At 41.0% G+C, this 23,614-nt stretch overlaps 1 protein-coding gene across 3 annotated transcripts in view; it reads right to left on the bottom strand.

Moving 5' to 3' along the window:
- The window catches only part of LOC109877366 (contactin-4-like), a 219,870-nt gene that overhangs the window by 81,986 nt on the left and 114,270 nt on the right, over nt 1-23,614 (bottom strand). For all 3 annotated transcript variants that reach the window (XM_031791209.1, XM_031791254.1, XM_031791153.1), the window contains exon 6: nt 2,345-2,548. In XM_031791209.1, the coding sequence (XP_031647069.1) occupies nt 2,345-2,548 (204 nt within the window). The remainder of the gene's footprint in view (nt 1-2,344; nt 2,549-23,614) is intronic.

The following is a 23,614-nucleotide window of genomic DNA, read 5'->3' on the forward strand; positions in this document are numbered from 1 at the left end:
CTGAAGATCTCGTACAGATCTCTATCCAGAAAAGAAAGAGGAGTGGGAGGCCCCGGTGCACAACTGAGCAAGAGGACAAGTACATTAGAGTGCCTCACAAGTCCTCAACTGGCAGCTTCATTAAATAGTACACGCAAAACACCAGTCTCAACATCAACGGTGAAGAGGCGACTCTGGGATGCTGGCCTTCTAGGCAGAGTTGCAAAGAAAAAGCCATATCTCTGTCCAGTGTTTGTGTTCTTTTGCACATCTTAATATTTTATTTTTATTGGCCAGTCTGAGATACTATTTAATGAAGAAGCCAGTTGAGGACTTGTGAGGGGTCTTTTTTCTCAAACTAGACACTCTAATGTACTGTAGGTAGGTAGCCGCCTTTCTGTGCTAGTGGTGGCTGTTTAACAATCTGATGGCCTTGAGATAGAAGCTGTTTTTCAATCTCTCTGTCCCAGCTTTGATGCACCTGTACTGACCTCGCCTTCTGGATGGAAGCGGGGTGAACAGGCAGTGCCTTGGGTGGTTATTGTCCTTGATGATCTTTCTTGCCTTCCTGTGACATTGGGTGGTGTAGGTGTCCTAGAGGGCAGGTAGTTTGCCCCCGGTGATGCGTTGTGCAGACCTCACCACCCTCTGGAGTGCCTTGCGGTTGTGGGCGGTGCAGTTGCCGTACCAGGCGGCGATACAGCCCGACAGGATGCTCTCAGTTGTGCACCTGTAAAGGTTAGTGAGCGTTTTCGGTGACAAGCCACATTTTTTCAGCCTTCTTCACCATACTGTCTGTGTGGTTGGACCATTTCAATTCGTCGATGATATGTACACAGAGGAACTTAAAAGGATCCTTCTCCACTGCTGTTGTGTCGATGTGGATAGGGGGGTGCTCCCTCTGCTGTTTCCTGAATTCCACAATCATCTCTTTTGTTTTTCTGACATTGAGTGAGAGGTTATTTTTCTGACACCACACTCCGAGGGCACTCACCTCCTCCCTGTAGGCTGTCTCGTCATTGTTGGTAATCAAGCTAACCACTGTTGTGTCATCTGCTAACTTGGTGATTGAGTTGGAGGCGTGCATGGCCATGCTGTCATTGATCAACAGGGAGTACAGGAGGGGGCTGAGAATGCCCACTTGTGGGGTCCCAGTGTTGAGGATCAGCAGAATGGAGATGTTGTTTCCTACCTTCACCACCTGGGGGCAGCCCGTCAAGAAGTCCAGGACCCAGTTGCACAGGGCGGAGTCGAGACCCAGGAGTTTGGGTATACACTATAGTGTTGAATGCTGACCTGTAGTCAATGAACAGCATTTGTACATAGGTATTCCTCTTGTCTAGATGGGATAGGGCAGTGTGCAGTGTGATGGCGATTTCATCGTCTGTGGACCTATTAGATCGGTAAGCAAATTGAAGTGGTTCTAACGTGACAGGTATGGTGGAGGTGATATGATCCTTGACTAGTCTCTCAAAGCACTTCATGATGACAGAAGTGAGTACTACGGGGCGGGGCGATAGTCATTTAGTTCAGTTACCTTAGCTTTCTTGAGAAGAGGAACAATGGTTGTCATCTTGAAAAATGTGGAATTATTTAATGATAGGTCGGCTGACTACACATAAATGTTTCCCCTGATTCAACCAATTATAGTTGTCTTCATGACCATATTTAATAGGGAGGGTTAATTTACTCATGATCATATCTAAGAGGGATGAATAATTAGCAGTGGTAGTTTTCATGCTAACATACTGAATGTAACATGTGGGTTATGAACTGGGTTCTCCCACAGGAACAACCAACATATTAGCCCATTAGACCAAGATGAAATTCCCTCATGGGCCGAGGGCCGATGCTGGTTTTTGATGTTTGCAGGCGGGTTACCTCATCCTGTGACCATAACCAACTCATGTCCGCTACATGTACTTGCGCCTGACATATCTGCTAGATATAACGATTAGAGAAATATATCTGATATTTGTTCATGTTAAAAGGACTCTTCTGGTTTCAGATTGAGGCCTAAACAGTTGGAGTAAAAGATCTGCTCAAGGCCATGCAAGAAAGCTTTGTCAAAGGCTCTCCAATGAAAATGTATTTTTTCTGAGTGATCTAATTGTTGGCTTTCTCTAACTAATGTTTAACACTATGCAGATATACAATTATTCATATACTGTATGTATGATTTAATGGTATAGTAGTGTAGTTTAATATTACTGACATTTCACCTACTGATTGTGAACAAATTAAACTATTCTAATGTGATAGTATTGCACACATTACACAGCACAACAGCCAGAAAATGAACATATGAAATAGGAATATACTGTTTTGATAGGGTGTAAGTGGTTGTCGTAGAACTGGATCTCACCATCACTGCGGAGCACCAAAGGCGTGGGCGGGCCCTGGACTCTGGTTTTGGTGACAGTATTGGTCACCACACAGGTGTAGTTGCCCACATCAGAAGGCTCCACTTTAGCGATGTATAGATTGCCCGTCTCCTGGGAGATAAAGCGTCGTGTGTCCTGCTTCACAAACGAGGGATACTCATTAAAAATCCAGGAGAATGTCAGATCTGTGGAGAAAGGAGAAGAAATGTGTGAGATCAAATACAACTAAAATTACACCAGGGTTTCAGGGTCACGCTGACTCTCCTTATAAGAATAATAACATGGGAGAATAGGGAGAATACCAGTTTTGTCTGGTTGGAATTGATTTGGTGGAGTAGCAGGTGTGTAGGGTTGTTTGATTCTTCACCCTCCAAAGGGGTTGCAGAATCATCACAGAGCGACATGCTAGGGTGAAAATTAATGATGGACGGAGTGTGATGAGTTAGGAGGTGCTCTAATTATCTGGACACATTTCAAAATGAATATTGTTTGTGTGGCAGGGTTTCTTTGGTAAAAAATAAATATTGCATTTTGACAAAATCAGAGGACATTTTGTAGATAATACAAGGCCTTGAGATTGGCTGAATGTTTTATTTCACAGAGAAAACAAACTTTAAACATTCTAAGTTGTTAAGAATGACCGACCAGGAAGCCTAGTTCGGGTTTGGTTTTTGTAGCACACAGTTGGACAGCAGAGTAACATGACCAAAAATAATGGTTTTATTGATGCAAAAGTGTGAGAAAACAAATTAATTTGGGGAATGCGTAAGGGATAGGCCTAATTTCTAAGGGACGATGGGCTTGAGCTCGGATCGTCACAAAATACTAGGTTAATTGTACTGTAAGTAAATGTTAAAATAACTCTCACCATGATGGTAAAAATAACAATCATAACCTGATGAAGACAGCTTGTCTGTCGAAACATTTCTTATTTGGTTATTCAATTATTGCATCTGAGCTCCTAGAGTCTGTGGCTCTACTTTTATTTTTCAAATGTTCTACTCCGCTAGCCAGCACCTAGGTGTGTGCATTACATTTGCCTCCACAAAAATAACAATACAACATATAGTATACAGTACATTTGTAGGATCACAGGACAAGGCAGGATCTCAGATCTGCTATGATTCACAGGATAACGAGCATCATGTTGGCTGGTAACTGTCAGGTGGGTCTCTCCAGTCATTTTCTTACTGTAAATGTCAGCATCTTTTTAATGTCACATCTTTTGTGGTTTGAGTCTTTCAAAAAGAACAAAACACACATTTTGAAGAGTAACCTTTGAAATAAACACTTTGTTTGGCTATTTGTCTGGTGATTCAGTAAGTTTATGTGCCCAGAGACTTTGGCTCCTTAGGCCAAAAGGATTCACAGAGGAGTACATTTAAAAAATAAAATAAAACATTTGTATGCGTGACTGAGGCAACTGAAATACTGTACATTCTTGAAAAACTTTTCCCATTCTGCATCTTTTGTAGTGCTTTGTGTTAATCCAAGCTCATTGTTCCCACCAGGACTTTGAAAGTTTCATAAGCACCACCAGCATAATCATCATTATCACCACCATCATCATCATCGTCGTTGTCGTCGTCGTTAGCGTCATCATCATCACCATCATCATGTCATTTAAAAGGTATATAAAATCAGTGGTGATCCCATCTGCATTGCTTGCTGTCTGCTTTCCTTGCTGTTTGGGGTTTTAGGCTGGGTTTCTGTATTCTTTGTGACATCTGCTGATGTAAAAAGGGCTTCATAAATACATTTGATTGATTGATTACACAAGCAGTACCCTACAGCTAAACTATACTTCTAGGTTTCGATCTACTGCAAAGAACAAATGATAGACAGAGCCAGTGTAAAACGCATTGTGATTCGTGACAGTTTGATCTCAGCTGGGGTACTTATCAAGAACACTGCTTTCAGGGTCATGTTGTTTTTTTCTGTTGCCGAGCTCTCGTTTGAAGCTTTCAGGGACAAATGATTATTTCTGAATGTTCTGACATTCTAATCAGTGGAGGGCAGCCTGAGTTTTCCAGGCCTTCTAATTGACAGGCACGTACCTTTTCCCGCTGAGCCTAATCAAACCCATTCACTTGTTAGCTGGTTGGTAATTAAACAAAACAGTCTTGAAGGATTCCTCCTTTACCCTTTCTATCTGCCTGGTCATTTATCACAGCAGGCTTCGATGCATGATGCAGCTCACTCACTGTTAGGAGCAGGTATAGGCTACAGCATGAATCAGAGCAGGCCAATCAGCCTCTTCAGAAGTGTATTTTGGCAGAGTCCTGAGGGTATTAGAACACAGAAGGTGATGGCACAGCAAGCGGAGAGGAGGGGAAAGGACAACAGAGACATGGAACATTCTGCTCTCCAAGGCAGGACAAGGCATATTGTTTTGGCTCGTTTCCTCTCCAGTGCTCATGGGTTGTGCTTGCACCTGCTCACACACGTGTTTACTACTCATAAGTTTAATTGTGACTACAGTATGGGATAATAAATAATGGCAAGAAAATATAATGATAATGCAGTGTTGAACAAGGCTAGGAAACATGACTGAAATATATTCAGTTATGTTACTCACCAGCACTACCAGCATTACCAGCATTACGACCAGGAATACAACTTTCCAGAATAGGATCCTTTGTTTCTCACCCTGCAGAGCAATTGAACTGAATCCAGAGGCCGACCAAAATCACAGCCGGCGGAGGAGAGGTACTCGGAGTGGTCTTCTAGTCCGACTTCGGAGGCGCACACACCATCCACCGCTTCCAAGTATATTACTCGCTTCCAAGTATACAGTACCAATCAAAAGTTTGGGAACACCTATTCATCCAAGGGTTTTTCTTTATTTTGTAGAATAATTGTGAAGACATCAAAACTATGAAATAACACATAAGGAATAATGTAGTAAGCAAAAAGTGTTAAATATCTCAAAATATATTTTATAGTAGACAGCTTTGCACACTCTTGGTAAAGCATGCCATTCCATGAGCGCAGCATTTATTTTTAAACTCGAATCAATGAGCTCAATCAGTCCTCCATGACAACAAAATCATAAACAACAGAGTAGGGCTGGCTAATAAGTCCTTAGTTTTGGGGTCATGCTCAGGTAAAACAAATTGGCTAATCTATAGTTCCATATTTCCAAGTCCTATTCTTGAAGATCAAGGGGTATAACATTTATTGGAATGACTGGATTTCTGATAGACTTTGTTTTTTTAATGTAAATACATCATTTAATCGTATTATTATATGTAGTAGAAAGCGATGGCTTAGAAGAAGCCTACATAACCAACCCATAAAGTAACATTTAAATCCATATATGGACAGCTATGTAAACTTTAACATTGATTTATCCTGCAACAGATGCCATTCAATTGGTAACATACATTTTCATCTTCTTCTAATGCCTCTTAAAGGGAAGGTAATCTAAAAGTAACGGAATGTAATCAGATTATGTGACTGAGTTTGGGTTATCCAAAAGGTACATTACTGATTACAATTTCGGACAGGTAACTTGTAACTGTAATGGATTGCATTCAGAAAGTAACCTACCCAACCCTGCTCTCCGGGAAGAAGAAGGGTAGGGGTGTATGTTTCATGCTTAACGACTCAAGTCGTTTTGTTCATCTGACCTAGAACACCTCACAATCAAATGTTGACCATATCATCTCCCAAGAGAATTCCCTTCGGTTATAGTCACAGCCGTGTATATCCCCCCTCAAGCTGATACCACAAAGAACTTCACTGGACTTTATGCAAAATGGAAACCACATATGCTGAGGCCACATTTATAATAGCTGGGGATTTTAACTAAGCAAATTTGGGAGAAAGGCTACCGAATTTCTATCAACACATGGACTGCAGTACTCGCGCTGCTAAAACACTCGACCACTGCTACTCCAACTTTCGGGGTGCCTACAAGCCCTCCCCCGTCCTCCTTTCGGCAAATCTGACCACGACTCCATTTTGCTATTCCCTTCCTATAGGCAGAAACTCAAAAAGGCAGTACCTGTGCTAAGGACTATTCAACGCTGGTCAGACCAATAGGAATCTACGCTTCAAGATTGTTTTGATCACGGGGACTGGGATATGTTCCGGTTAGCCTTGATGAACATACAGATTTGGTGACTGAGTTTATCAGGAAATGTATAGGAGATGTTGTACTTATTGTGACTATTAGAACCTACCCCAACCAGAAACCGTGGATAGATGGCAGCATTTGCGCAAAACTGAGAGCGCGAACCACCGCATTTAACCATGGCAAGGTGATTTTGTATATGGAAGAATACAAACAGTGTAGTTGTTCCCTCTGCAAGGCAATCAAACAAGCAAAACGTCAGTAGAGAGACAAAGTGGAGTCGCAATTCAACGGCTATGACACCAGACGTATGTGACAGGGTCTACAGACAATCATGGACTACAAAATGAAAACCAGCAACGTGGTGGACACTGACATCTTGTTTCCGGAACAAGCTAAACATCTTATTTGTCCGCTTTGAGGATAACACAGTGCCACCGACGCGGCCCTCTACCAAGGACTGTGGGATCTCCTTCTCTGTGGCCAATGTGAGCAAGAAGCGTTGTAACCCTCGAAAGGCTGCCGGCACAGACGGCATATCTAACCGCTTCCTCAGAGCATGTGCAGACCAGCTGACTGGTGTGTTTACAGACATATTCAACCCCCAGTTCGCTGATCCTCAGCACTGTGCCCCCAGAAGGAGATGATTGTGGACTTCAGGAAACAGCAGAGGGAACACCCCCTATCCACATCGACACGACCTCAGTGGAGAAGGTGGAGAGCTTCAAGTTCCTCGGCGTACACATCACTGACAAACTGAAATGGCCCACCCACACAGACAGTGTGGTGAAGAAGGCACAACAGCACCTCTTCAACCTCAGGAGGCTGAAGAAATTTGACTTGGCACCTAAAACCCTTACAAACTTTTACAGATGCACAGTTTTACAGATGCACTGCCCGCAACTGCAGGGCTTTCCAGAGGGTGGTGTGGTCTCCCCAATGTATCTCCGGGGGCAAACTACCTGCCCTCCAGGACACCTACAGCACCTGATGTCACAGGAAGGCCAAAACAATCATCAAGGACAACCACACTAGTCACTGCTTGTTCACCCCGCTACCATCCAGAAGGCGAAGTCAGTACAGATGCATCAAAGCTGGAACCAAGAGACTGAAAAACAGCTTCTATCTCAAGGCCATCAGTCTGTTATGTAAGGACATCTCTCTCAGAAGACAAAACATTACAAACAGCTAGCAGCCAAGTAGATTGGTCACGAAAGTCAGAAAAGCAATAAAATGAATCGCTTACCTTTGATGATCTTCGTATGTTTGCACTCACGAGACTCCCAGTTACACAATAAATGTTCCTTTTGTTCCATAAAGATTATTTTTATATCCAAAATACCTCCATTTGGTTGGAGCGTTTATGTTCAGAAATCCACAGGCTCGAGTGGTCACGACCCGGCAGACAAAAATTCCAAATAGTATCCGTAAAGTTCGTAGAAACATGTCAAACGTTTTTTATAATCAATCCTCAGGTTGTTTTTAAAATATATAATGGATAATATTTCAACCGGGACTGTAGCTTCTTCAATAGGAGAGAGAGAGAAAATGTCTGCTCCAAGCTGTTGCGCATGTAAAACGCTGCTGGCACCCAGCCATCCAATGATGCGATGTGACCTTTCTCGCTCATTTTTCTAAATAAAAGCCTGAAACTATGGCTAAAGACTGTTCACACCATGGGGATGCCATAGGAAAAGGAATCTGGTTGATATCCCTTTAAATGGAGCGAAGGCAGGCAATGGAACAGAGAGCTTTCAGGAAAAACAGCACTTCCGGGTGGATTTTCCTCAGGTTTTCGCCTGCAATATGAGTTCTCTTATACTCACAGACAATATTTTGACAGTTTTGGAAACTTTAGGGTTTTCTATCCTAATCTGACAATTATATGCATATTCTAGATCCTGGGCCTGAGAAATAGGCAGTTTCATTTGGGTACATTTTTCATCCAAACATCAAAATACTGCCCCCTACACTCAACAGGTTAAATAGCACATTAAAGGCTGCTGCCTATATACATAAACTTGAAATCACTGGCCACTTTAATAAATGGAACACTTGTCAATTTAATAATGTTTACATGCAATACTCCTCTCATATGTATATAATGTATTATATTATATTCTACTCTATCTTAGTCTACACCTCTCTGACATTGCTCATCCATAAATTTATATTTTCTTAATTCCATTCCTTTACTTAGATTTGTTTGTATTGGGTATACAGTATGTTGTGAAATTGTTCAATATTACTTGTTAGATATTACTGCACTGTCAGAGCTAGAAGCACAAGCATTTTTCCCTACACCCACAATAACATCTTCTAGACACGTGTATGTGACCAATAAAATTTGATAGATAATGGATTTCCATTAAAAATCCTATTTTCCCTAACTCCTTAACCCTAAACCTAAACCTAAATCTAACCCTTAACCAAAACCCTAACTCTAACTCTAACCCTGATTTGTGAGCATAAAAGTGCCTTTTTCCTTGTGGGGACTGGCGAAATGTTGCTACTTGTCAGACTTTCCATGTTTTACTATCCTCATGGGGACTTTAGGTCCCCACAAGGGATAGACTTCTGGTCCCCACAAGGAAAGACTTCTGGTCCCCACAAGGATAGTAACACCAAACACATACGCTAAAATAATGTGCGACTTAGTATTTTTATACATGACCCTAAGCATGATGGGATGTTAATTGTTTAATTAACTCAGCAACAACAACTGTCTGGAAGCACCTTTCAATATACTTTCTATCCCTAATTTACTCAAGTGTTTCCTTTATTTAGACAGTTACCTATAGATAAAGCATTCTGTAGCGTGTGGGCATATTCTAAGAGATGATACATTTGAGAAGAGAGGAGTTTCCACTTTGAGGAGTCCCCCGAGAGGCTTGAGAGATGCTGACAAATTATGGCGCTGTGTGTATCTAGACTGCTTTGCTTGCACAATACTTCGAAGAAGTCACAATGGAATGAAGAGATCTGCAAAAACAGAGACCAACAAGTATATCGTAAATAATTTGTGAAAATGTAAAAATTATGTAAGAAGGCGGAGACACTAAGCAATTCTCCAGAATAAAATCTGCCATACTTTGAGACAACACAGCTGTGTCGTAAGTCTCCAATACAGAGCACAGCATACAATTAATTATTGTCACACTCAGGGAAAATAACATACTGTATGACTGAAAGCAAGATTTTGTAGAAATGTTAGCTCATTTATTGAAAATGAAATACAGAAATATCTCATTTACATAAGAATTCACACCCTTTGTAGAAGCACCTTTGACAGTGATTACAGCTGTGATTCTTTCTTGGTAAGTCTCTATGAGGTTTCCACACCTGGATTGTGAAACATTTGCCCATTATTCTTTTCAAAATTCTTCAAGCTCTGTCAAATTGTTTGTTGACAATTGCTAGACAACCAATTTCAGGCCCTGCCATACATTTTCAAGCAGATTTAAGTCAAAACTGTAACTCGGACACTCAGGAATATTCACTGTCTTCTTGGTAAGTAACTACAATGTCTGGTGGAAAGCCGACTGACAGGTTTTTCTCTAGGATTTTGCCTGTACTTAGCTCCATTACGTTTATTTTGTATCCTGAAAAACTCCCCAGTCCTTAACGATTACAAGTATAACCATAACATGATGCAGCCACCAGTATGCTTGAAAATATGGAGAGTTGTATTCAGTAATGTGTTAATTTGCCCCAAACATAACACATTGTATTTGGGACAACAATTGAATTGCTTTGCCACATTTTTTTCAGTATTACTTTAGTGCCTTGTTGCAAACAGGAATATTTGGAATATGTTTATTCTGTACAGGCTTCCTTCTTTTCACTCTGTCAATTAGGTTAGTATTGTGGAGTAACTGCAACGTTGTTGATCCATCCTCGGTTCTCTCCTGTCACAGGCATTGAACTCTGTTTAAAGTCACCATTGGCCTCATGGTGAAATCCCTGAGTGGTTTCCTTCCTCTCCGGCAACTGAGTTTGGAAGGATGGCTGTATCTTTGTAGTGACTGGGTGTATTATACACCATCCAAAGTGTAATTAATAACTTCTCCATGCTGACTGGATATTCAATGTCTGCTTTTTATTTTATTCTTACCCATCTACCAATGGGTGCTCTTCTTTGCGAGGCATTGGAAAACCTCCCTGGTCTTTGTAGTTGAATCTGTGTTTGAAATTCACTGCTCAACAGATAATTGTATGTGTAGGGTACAGAAATTACGTAGTCATTAAAAACGTATGTTAAACACAATTATTTTACACAGAGTGAGGCCATGCCATTTATTAAGTGAATTGTTACTCCTGAACTTATTTAGTCTTGCAATAACAAAAGGGTTGAATACTTAGCTTTTAATTTGTAATTAATTAGCAACAATTAAAATCAAACATTATTCCACTTTGACATTATGGGGTATGGTGTGTAAGGTCAGTGACAAAAAAATCTAAATGTAATCCATTTTAAATTCAGGCTGTAACAACAAAATGTGAAAGAAATCAAGGGGTATGAACACTTTCTGAAGGCACTGTACTAGCACATCCAATCACATGGCATAATTGCGCATCTCTAAATACTTCCCAAAACACAAAAATCATAATGAAAAAAAAAATATATAATATGTTGTTTCATCCTCAAAGTGCTAGTGCAACGGTGTAATTATTCCCTTCAATGGGCATCCAGATTACAGAATATAAATAGTACTCCATGACAAATGATTGGATATGCTTACACACACATTGCTTTATTTGTGTATTGCTTACACATGCAATCCTTTATGTGTGTATTATTGTCAGTGTTCTGAGCCAACAATTAAAAGCCAACCAACCTATTGGCTTTGTTCAAAGTAATATCTACACACTGCAAGATGGCAGGCCTCTGCACATTCTACACTGAACCCAGTGGCAGAGCCCCCTGAGATCCCACTGTGGAGTCAGCGTGCTATAAAAACAATATATATTCATCTAAACATAGGGAATAATTAAGACACGGGTGAACAACATGTGCAGTGTAGGCCTGCATCAACAGACAAAACAACCCATCTATCATTACAATAGGGTTGCTAAGGTGTATTATAAGGACATATCAGTTAATCAGATACTGAGATTCTGAGTTATGAGTTCTATCAATGTTAATACTGCCGTATTAATTCTGAGGAAGGGGGAGTTGTGTTTGTATCTTCATCATGCATTATCAGTGTCAATGCTTTAAATGAATATTAATCATGACAATCTGCTGCCTGATCATCTGGTATTAATAATACATGTAAAGTTTACTGTGACAACAATATGCATTTTTAATTACCATGCTACAAAAAACAGGCAACAGCATCCTGGCGTGAACGATAAACAAACTTTAAACAAAGAGGTTACTAATAGCCGTGTTCAAAGTTTAATATATCCACAGATGCAAGGAGGATGCGACACGTGTGGAGCTGTTGGATAACCCATGGAGGGGTCAGAAGCAAATTTCTCAGTTTCTCTGAAAAATTGCTCCAGTTTCTCTGATTAGTGGTTCTAGCAGGTCCACCAGTCTGGTGAGCCTCAAAATAAGGCAAAATTACAAAACATCACCCTAGATTTGGTCCAGTCAATGTCCACTGATTCATAGAACTAGGGTCTCCTCCAATAGACTGCCTCTCCGCACTGCTGAAAACAAAGAATTCCATCCCACAGCCCACATGAAAAACACCCCCTGAAAGTACTGCCACTCCAATTGTGTTAAAGTGCAGTGCTCCCAAGTTTGCTCCAGGCTACAAAAATTCTCCTCCTCCCTACATTCTGTTCATGTACATGAGTAGACAGAGTGCACATGCTCTGTGTTCTCAAAGCCCGGGGTCTTAGGACAAAATGAACCAGGGGATACACAATGCAGCATCCCTTTTCTTAGTGGATGCGCACAAGTGATTTCAGTCTTGAGTGCCGCTAAAAGGTCTCTCTCCATTAGAAAATGGAGGTCAGCTGCATCCGGTCCAGGACTAAACACAGTAGTTGAGTAATACAAAGACCAAGGCTAGGTCACACAGGCAGCCCATTAATCTAGTGTGTTTTGAGAGAGAGCGGAAGTGACAGCCTTTCAGCCTCTCTGGCTTCTCTGACTGTGGGAGCCCGGGTGAAGATCATTTGACTCTCCACTGCCCATTTCTGGAAACACTAGCAGCACATTCAGCAAACAGAGGGTATTGTAACATCATCATTAAAAGACCATTTCAACAATGCTAATAATATAATGTGTCTGCTCCAAATCACTGTGTTTTCTTATATGATTATAACACATCCCCAGCATATTTCCAATACTATAACATTGGCCTGTCAAAACAGGAAGTGCATCAGTAGAGACAGGCAGCTCCATGCTCAGCCTGTGTGCAGCTCTGTCTGTGCTTCTATCTGGCTTGGTGTCGTTCCTGATCTGCACCCACCCGTCTCCCTGCCTGTCTCTCTTCTGCTGACTAGCAGGAGCAGGTGGGCTCTGCATGCAGACATTGACCTTCGGCAAAAAAGAACAGCCAATGTCAAAATATCATTGTTATTCTATAATGTCGCAAAATTGGTAATGATAATGTTAATTTAAATGACCACTTCAATCCATACCACAAGATCCACAAATTAAATTTGATGCTTCTGATTTAAAACCACATCAGCAAAGTATTAGTCTGTGTTATTGAACCTCAGTGTCTTTGACATAAAAGCATACTGATACTGCAAAAATATCACATATATATATTTTAAATTACAGGATCACTCATAAGCAAATGACTCGAAGATGTAGGTTGATAAGATCTGTTTGGCCATTGGCTGCCCATCTCATTATGTCCTGGGCTAGACAGGCCTGAGTGTATGATGAGCAAATATCATTTAGATGATAAATAGATGAGAAGCATAGTGATGACAGATTTAGATCTGAGAAATATTATAGCAAAAGCATAAAATATTTAGATCAGAGAATATTATTGCAAAATTTTAAAAGATTTAGATCTAAGGAATTTTATTGCAAAAATATACAAAAACCCTGTGATTTATAGTTGTTTATAAACTGGGTGGTTTGAGCCCTGAATGCTGAATGGCTGAAAGCTGTGGTATGTCAGGCCATATACCACGGATTATTTTTACTGCTCTAATTACATTGGTAACCAGCTTATAATAGCAATAAGGCACTTCGGGGGTTTGTGATATATAGTCAATATTTGTATTTGTATTTATTAGGGATCCCCATTAGCTGCTACCTTTGCTAAGGGCTGTGTTCAAGCCGCGTTGCTTTGTGCTTAAGAACAGCCCTTAGCCGTGGTATATTGGCCATATACCACGCCCCCTCGGGCCTTAAGGAGTTATTCATCATATCGAGAGCTTTCACTTAATCAAAGCTTTTCCAATACTGAACTGCAAACAAACTGGCCAAATCTGAAGGCACATAAAGTAATAGATTGGAGACACAAGGAATCCAATGTGTTCCTGCCTCACCTACTTTCTAGGCTGCTACTGTACACCACAACATTTAATAGAACACTATGCACCACACAGAAAAGCAATGAGTGAAAGCAGTGCACTCCAATAACATTAAAAGCACAGGAATCGTGATGGGCTTTATAATTTGTTTTATTTGTTATTTTATTTAACCTTTATTTAACCAGGTAGGCCAGTTGAGAACAAGTTATCATTTACAACTGTGACCTGGCCAAGATACAGGAAATCAGTGAGACAAAAACAACAACACAGAGTTACACGTAAATAAATGTACAGTCAATAACACAATAGAAAATAAAAATAGAAAAATCTATGTACAGTGTGTGCAAATGTAGAAGAGTAGGGAGGTAGGCAAAAAATAGGCCATAGATGTGAAATAATTACAATTTAGCATTATTACTGGAGTGATAGATGATGTGCAAGTAGAGATACTGGGGTGCAAAAGAGCAAGAGGGCAAGTAATAATATGGGGATGAGGTAGTTGGGTGTGCTATTTACAGATTGGCTGTGTACAGGTACAGTGATCGGTAAGCTGCTCTGACAGCTGATGCTGAAAGTTAGAGAGGGAGAAATAAGTCTCCAGCTTCAGTGATTTTTTGCAATTCGTTCCAGTCATTGGCAGCAGAAAACTGGAAGGAAAGGCAGCCAAAGGTAGTGTTGGCTTTGGTGCTGACCAGTGCAGTATACCTGCTGGAGCGCATGCTACGGGTGGGTGTTGTTATGGTGACCAGTGAGCTGAGATAAGGCAGGGCTTGACCTAGCAAAGACTTGTAGATGACCTGGAGCCAGTGGGTTGGGAGATGGATATGTAGTGAGGGCCAGCCAAAGAGAGCATACAGGTCGCAGTGGTAGGTAGTATATGGGGCTTTGGTGACAAAATGGATGGCACTGTGATAGACTACATCCAGTTTGCTGAGTAGAGTGTTGGAGGCTATTTTGTAAATGACATCGCCAAAGTCAAGGATCGGTAGGATAGTCACTTTTACGAGGGTATGTTTGATAGCATGAGCGAAGGAGGCTTTGCAGCGAAATAGGAAGCCGATTCTAGATTTCATTTTGGCTTGAAGATGCTTAATGTGAGTCTGGAAGGAGAGTTTACAGTCTAACCAGACACCTAGGTATTTGTAGTTGTCCACATATTCTAGGTCAGAACCATCCAGACTAACGATGCTAGTCGGGCGGGAGGGTACGGCCAGCAATCGGTTGAAGAGCATGCACTTAGTTTTACTAGCATTTAAAAGCAGTTGGAGGCCACAGAAGGAGTGTTGTTTGGCATTGAAGCTCGTTTGGAGGTTTGTTAGCACAATGTCCAAAGAAGGGCCAGATGTATACAGAATGGTGTCGTCTGTCATCTCTGGTGGATCAGAGAATGACCAGCAGCAAGAGCAACATCATTGATATATACAGAGAAAAGAGTTGGCCCGAGAATTGACCCCTGTGGCACCCTCATAGAGACTGCCAGTGATCCAGACAACAGGTCCTCCGATTTGACACACTGAACTCTGTGAAGAAGTTGGTGAACCAGGCGAGGCATTCTTTTGAGAAACCAAGGCTGTTGAGTCTGCCGATAAGAATGCAGTGATTGACAGAGTCGAAAGCCTTTGCCAGGTAAATGGTCGGTGATCTGTTTGTTAACTTGGCTTTCAAAGATTTTAGAAAGGCAGGGCAGGATGGCTACAGGTCTATAACAGTTTGGGTCTAGAGTGTCTCCCCCTTTGAAGATGGGGATGACTGCGGCAGCTTTCCAATCTTTGGGGATCTCAGACGATACAAAAGAGATGTTAAAAATTCATAGTAATAGGGGTTGCAATAATTTCGGAGAATACTTTTAGAAAGAGAGGGTCCAGGTTGTCTAGCCCAGCTGATTTGTAGGGATCCAGATTTTGCAGCTCTTTCAGAACATCAGCTGTCTGGATTTGGGTGAAGGAGAAGTGGGGGTATTGGGCACGTTGCTGCAGGGGGTGCTGAGATGTTGGGGTAGCCAGGTGGAAAGCATGGTCAGCCGTAGAAAAATGCTTATTGAAATGATCAATTATAGTAGATTTATCGGTGGTGACAGTGTTTCCTAGCCACAGTGTAGTGGGAGGCTGGGAGGAGGTGCTCTTATTCTCCATGGACTTTCCAGTGTCCCAAAAAATGTGGGAATTAGTGCTACAGGAACCACATTTATGTTTGAAAAAGCTAGCTTTAGCTTTCCTAACTGACTGAGTATATTGGTTCCGGACTTCCCTGAAAAGTTGCATATCGTGGAGGCTATTCGATGCTAATGCAGAACGCCACAGGATGTTTTTGTGCTGGTCAAGGGCAGTCAAGTCTGAGGTGAACCAAGGGCTATATCTGTTCTTAGTTCTACATTTTATGAATGTGGTATGCTTATTTAAGATGGAAAGGAAAGCACTTTTGAAGAGCAACCAGGTATCCTCTACTTATAGGATGAGGTCATTATCCTTCCAGGATACCCGGGCCAGGTCGATTAGAAAGGCCTGCTCACTGAAGTGTTTTAGGGAGTATATGACAGTAATGAGGGGTGGTCGTTTGACCCATTACGCACAAGGGCAATGAGGCAGTGATCGCTGAGATCCTGGTTGAAGAGAGCAGAGGTGTATTTAGAGTGCAAGTTGGTCAGGATGATATCTAAGAGGGTGCCTATGATTACGGATTTAGGGTTGTACTTAAACCCTAAGTCCATGTTCATTGATAATTTGTAGGACAGCCGGGGTGTTAAGCATGTCCCAGTTTAGGTCACCTAACAGTACAAACTCTGAAGATAGACAGGGGGCGATCGATTCACATATGGTGTCCAGGGCACAGCTGGGGGCTGAAGGATGAGGATGAGAGTACCGCTAAAGGCTAAAATAACTGGTCCTCTAGTGCGTTCGGAACAGAGAGTGAAATGAGCTGATTTCTGGGCTCAGAAGAATATATTCAAGGCATAAGGTACAGACAAGAGTATGGTAGGATGTGAGTACAGTGGAGGTAAGCCTAGGCATTGAGTGACGATGAGAGAGGTTTTGTCTCTAGTGATACCATTTAAGCCAGGTGAGGTCAGCACATGTGTGGTGAGTGGAACAAAGGGCTAGCTAAGGCATATTGTGCAGGGCTGGAAGCTCTACAGCGAAATAAGACAAAAATCACTAACCAAAACAGCAGTAGACAAGGCATATTGACATTAGGGAGAGGCATGTGTAGCAAAGTTATCATAGGCACGGCGATTCTGACAGCTAGCAGGCCGGGGCTAGCAGGCTAGCAGATGGGCCTCAGGGGTACGTCGCAATGGAAGAGCCTGTTGAAACCCCCTCGGACGGATCGGCGGGTCTCCGTGTCAGAGGCAAAGGGTCCAGGCCAATTGTCAAAAGAGGTATTGAAGCCCAGGAATTTTCTGATGGATCTCTTCGGCTAGCTGGGAGATGGGCCTAGCTCGAGGCTAGCTCCAAGCTAACTGGTGCTTACTTCGGGACAGAGCCGTTAGCCAGGAGTAGCCACTCGGATAGCAGCTAGCTATCTGCGATGATCCGGAGTAAAGGTTCAAAGCTTGCGGTAGGAATCCGGAGATGTGGTAGAGAAAAAGTAGTCCAATATGTTCTGGGTTGATATCGCGCTGTGCAGACTGGCAGGAATTGACCGGGCTGAGGCTGGCAGATGTTCGCGTTAACGGTGATGACAGCTAGCAGTGGCTAACTGACTACTAGCTAGTAGCTAGTTAGCTGGCTAGCTTCTTTATAATACATTGAGTTACAGAATATGCAGTACATGATTAATGTTATGCCCCACCGAAACTGTTTGAAAACACTGGTTCAGATAGAGCCTCGTCCATGGTTTCTATGCCAAGAGGGCAGGATAAAAAACTGAGAAAATATTTCATGGCTGCACCCTATCCTTTTGTCATATACACTTGAGGTCAATCAATATAAATGAGAGGGATTTGTGTACAATGCACATCTGAGAAAAAAAATACAGTATATCAATGCAATCATTCCAAGGAGTCAAGGAAACATCCATCTATTGTTTAGATTGTACCATAACCACTCTTCCAGACAGCCAACTCTACATCAATCTCTTAGCTTATTAAATAAAGTGACCATTAAGGAAAGCAATATTATAATCATACAAGCAGCTGCAATTTCACTTAAGCAATATTTTCTATACCTTTGAATAAAGACGTAGAAAATGTATCATACACAAGCCTAAATAATCTTTTACACGAGAAGGAAAAACACATTGCAGTTGAGTTAATATTCTTTGCAACACTGAAAGCTGAAATGTTGTCATCGTCATGGTTAGCAACAACACTGTATTCAGTGCAGAGGCACAAGCCTGCTACCCAAGCTTGCTGTTGAGAACACAACACAACTGAGCTGTGTGTTGTTTTCCAGGATTGTTATTTTCTCCTTGCAGAGCAGATGACATGTAATGTATTCCTCAAGGGATGAAATCCCCACTGGCATTGAGGGATTTGTGTTTATGTACTGGGGCACGGGAGACTGGGGACATGACGTGTGACTGGTGTCCAGCAGAGAGGAACGAGGTGCTTACACACAGCCAACTAGATAGCATAGCAGAAAAGGCACCTAGAAATACACTCCCCCCATACACACCAGACAACGACAACAACAACTCAATACTACTTACTGCACACTCTGAGAAGCAAAGCTTGTGTCATTCATGGTTCCCTCGAATATGACATGTGTTTGTGTATTCCCATCCACACTGGCAATGGGCCTCTACTATAGGTCGTCTTTCTATAAACTAAGGTGTCAGTGAGGATTTCCCTACGCTGGACAACTTGTTACACCTGTTGATAAGTCATTAATAATAAATCAGCACTTTTTGTTATGTCATTACATTAAGATATAAGGGGGAAACATAGCTATATAGAATCTAATTCACAAGTTGATTTAAAAGCTACCCTTTCTCATGGTTGACAGATTTTTCCAAAATTGTGTGTGACAAAAAGCGTTATTTTTCTGTCCTTGCATTAATGGCAGTGTAAGTTGTCATTATATCATCTATTAAGTATTGATCAGTTAAATTAGACATTGAACTCGAACCCTGTAAGAACCTGGATCTAGCTGTCGGACAGTTTTTTTGTATAGACATCTAAGAAATGCAGTGTAACTACGTAACATTTCGTGTCTCCTTATGTTACAGGTTGAAAGCATTTTTTAAAGACAGTCAAATCCCCCAAACGGTGGTTTCTTCAATAATTATGCATAATACTTGTTGGGTGCGCATTTGGTGTCACACTGTTTATTTGCGCCGTGATATTTTCACAATCCTCATCTGATCAAGGAAGGAATTTTCTGAGTGACGAACAGCTGTTGTGATAGTGCATGCGATGCAACAACAACCCAAGTGCTGGAAAAAAGGTGTTCGTGAGGAATGTCCAGAATATTTTGGTGTCTCAATCGTTACACCAGTGAAGACAGTTGTGCCTAGATCAATGTTGGATATAACATCCCTAACGAATTGATGTTGATCATCTGTTGTAGTCTGCTTGATTTACAGCAGGGTCGTATTAGATTTAACCGAAAAAACATCAATGTAATGAGTTAATATTTTCATGTGTTTTTGTGCCTTGGATTGGACACGAGTCTACTGTGTGCAATTGTGTAGGATAGACTATTGTGCAACACCAAACGCTATTGCTATAAACTACTCTAAATATAATGACAAAATTGACATAGTTTAGTGGGCTTCTTCACATCATGTTCTAGTAATGAAAGAACATGACAAATACATTTTGCTTTCCATGTTACACCTGCAATTTGAAACAATAAAAAGGGTTTGAAGTAGCCTACTTGAACTTGAATTTGGAGTTCAGAAAATCAAGTACTAGAATAGGCCTACCTTGAAAATCAGACATTTCCTCAATTTGGTGCTTGAATTATTGTATTAAGTCCTTGTAATTATTGTAGCCAGTTAATAAGTTCTCTTGCATCCTTATATGTATAATGCTGGCTTCAACTTGGCTTTTCATACAAATCCGTCCGTTACAAAAGGAAACTGGTTTTTGGTAACTTTCTCATTACAAAAACAGCGATGGTGAGATTCAAATCTGAGAGGCTACAGAAAAAGGCTACAGAATAGGCAACAGAAAAATAGCCATGCATGCATACAATTTATTTTGTCTGCCAAGTCCACATTATTCTCACATATTTTAGAATGTAATAATAATTTGAATATCAATGCATTGGCAAGGCCTAAAAAATGCATTATTCTTAAGGTGCTAATGGCCTACTTTAAAAAAACATTATTTGCATGTTTTTTCTTTTGGGGGGGGGGGTCTATATTAGGCCCTATACGTACAATCATATACAGTGAGTTATACAACTGTATAACATTAAGGAAAATTATAATTAAGGGCTTGAAAAAGTCCCTGAAAGTCCTTGAATTTACCTTGCCAATGTTTGTATGAACCCTGCTTAAAGGATGTATAGTCCTAGACCTATGTTGTTGTGCAGGTGGAGTTATTTGCATATATTCCTCTAAGTACATGTGGAACTATATACAAATACTTTATCAAGGGAGTGAAGTAGCACTGTCTCTGTATGTCTAGTAATGGAGAACAATACAATTCTTGCAACATGTCTAGTAGTGTATGTCTGTATGAAAGACTTTTCCTTGTAGTTGATTTTCATCTTGGAAAGGTCAATAACACCATCAAAGTATATTCAGGAAACACATGCATCTCACCTGTGAGTGTCATTAGTATGGTAGGACGATGCTATTGCAGTGCTATTGCAAACGGCTGTGGCAAATTACATTCTGTGGGTATTGATCCTCTGGCAATAGCCAGGGTGTAAAAAATCTCAACATTTCAATACAATATTTAAGAGTTAACAAGTCAGGAGTTTATTTATGGAGATGATAAAATGTGCCATCCACTGATCAGATTATACATAAGCCCTGACAGCAAAAACCCTCTGAAATACAGAGTCACAGATGACCTGTAAATGCATTTCACTAAACATTCTGCTGGTGTGTATGTCGCTAACCCACAAGCTGTAGGGCGCACACACACACACACACACACACACACACACACACACACACACACACACACACACACACACACACACACACACACACACACACACACACACACACACACACACACACACACACACACACACACACACACACACACTCCCTCGCTCCCTTGCCAGTAGATCGTATAGCTCAATCTGCATTTTTGAGCCCACTAAGTATGCACTCTCCAGCACAGGGAGTTTGTGGACAGCTGTCTGCTACTTATGGGTCCCCTGACAGCCACTCTGGCAGGCAGAGGCTCAGCGGAGCCCTGGGGATACACTGGCACTGAGGGTCCTCAAGGCTGGTACCCATGGCCTGGCCCACCAACATACGGTAATGAATAAGGCCAAGGATGTGCTGGAATTCTCATCTAATACTGCACCACCCACATACAGGATTTGTGAGATACAGTGTGGCATGATAACAGATTGTTCTCATCATCACATGTCATAGGTTGTCACCATCTTGAAGAGATGAGTGACATACAATGTAATTGCTAATTATTTGATGGATCCAGGGTTCGTACTAACCATTACATCACACTGGTGTGGCATCACCTCAGTATGCACTCATGGCTTGCCTACATTCTATATACAGGTGTTCTATCTTAATATGGCCAGTTTCTCACAGCAAGAAAATAATCCTGCAGCAATAGGAAATGTGGATTAAAATGAATGGACATTTTTGTAGGGGTTGATGCATTTTTAGTTAGGATAAATAAAGTTTGACATTTATAGTGGAAATTACACATTTTAGAAGCATTTTTAAACTTTAAATACACTACAATTGCAACAAAAGAGTGATCAAGTTAAGATAGCACATCTGTTTTCAACAGTCTTTCCATGATCTCCATTCCGTGTATTCATGAGCTACTACAGTCGGTGCCTCTCGTTTTATTATTACACCATAAAGACAGCAACATAATACAACTTAGAAGTACAAAGTCTTCCTTCTGTACAAACCCAGTACATCAGCTAAGTGGCAAGGACCCCGCAAAGACACTCACGATAACTGACTGCGCCAGCACAAGGAAATACTCTGAGGCATACTATTTTGTTTTGTTCCTAGCATATGACAGACACTAACTTTGAAATGAATTTCATCTGATCTTCAAGGACAACAGTGGAAAACCTTGCATGAACAAACAATGGAAACCTATATTCCATGAAGAAATGTTCCGTCAATAGAATGTCTCCAACAGGAAGTAAACTAACATTCTAGGGTAAAAATATTTTAACCACTATCTTTGAGATGAAATATCACCTTCGAGTTCAGCATAACTGTATGCTTTCTGAAACAACTTTGTGACAATAAAACTGATGTTCCACTTCTCATTACTAAGAAGACAAGTAACTCACAGAGAAACACTTTTAATTGACAGGCTGAGATGGTACCGTGCATCGGTAGTGAGTCACAAGCCTCGAGGTGGCCTCTATTAGATGTACGAACATGTCTGACGAGTTTGAAATGTTTTCTCTCCTGTCTTTGATAAGAAGTAATAGGTTTATTAAAACACAAACTAAAGTGGAGATGTCATCCCCGAACAGGGTCTTTCAGCCAGCAGCCAGCCATCCACTGAATACATTAGATATTGAATTATCAACACTGAAAATATGAGGGTAGATCAAGTTACTATTAACAATGCCTGTATTTAAAGATGGAGGACTATGATAAATGTTAGTGGGAAGGGTTGAATCCTAACTTGTTTCAGGCAGTTTTCTGCACCTTTGTTTCAGCTTAGACACATTGGCACCAAAATATGAAAAATGCACATCTGAAATTCTAATTGGCCATGGAGCCTGCCAAGCTTTTGTTAGGAACAATCCCAACAGGCTACAAACTACAAATTGCTACAGACTTTTTTTAAATCTCAAATAATTCCTCTGCAACCGCATATGCTTAGGGACTGTACAACTGAAAATCAGACCTCTCTGAAATGAAAATGGATAGCCATCACTTCAGTAAAATATACACTTGAAAAGAAAAATAGTGACCCACGTATACCCAAAACATCATTAAAACATAAAGTGGATAGCAGAGAACAAGCCTACCATTTACCCTCACACCTAGGACAGAGTAGAGCATAAGATATACTGTTCTTTGTTTTGTGAGCATTACATGGCAAAGTAGCCAGAAGGTTGTGGATTCGCAGACCTCCGTGGATTATCTCCTTTATAATAAAAGCACTGCATGAATCTATCATCTTATTAGCAGCCAGAGAAAAAAAAAACCTTTTATAAACACATTTCATGCAATTCTCCTTCACATGACTGGAGACAAGCAGAATCTATACATCAACAGAGCATGACAAAGAATGAGCGCATGCTACAGCACCGGAGATATATTGATTTCTATATAGGCTGTTGTTAAGAAGAAGATAGACAACTTTAGCACTGTTCCAAATGTAGACTATCAGGTGTAAAATTTGACAGCAAAAGAACCAGTTACAACTGAAGTATCTGATCATCAATGAATCGAGGAAAAGCCGCATATTATCAGGTAGGTCTATATGCACTTGTAACAATTTTTTATTTGAGAAACTATCATTTTCTAATTTATTTTATTTTATTACTTGATATTGTTGTTTCAAAATAGATTTCTGTTGACTGTGATTACGTCATCTGCTAGGCTAAATTAACAAACGAGGCATTCAGAGCTCACCGCATGATCC

This window comes from Oncorhynchus kisutch, linkage group LG1, assembly GCF_002021735.2.
Source record: "Oncorhynchus kisutch isolate 150728-3 linkage group LG1, Okis_V2, whole genome shotgun sequence".
Classification (NCBI taxonomy): domain Eukaryota; kingdom Metazoa; phylum Chordata; class Actinopteri; order Salmoniformes; family Salmonidae; genus Oncorhynchus; species Oncorhynchus kisutch.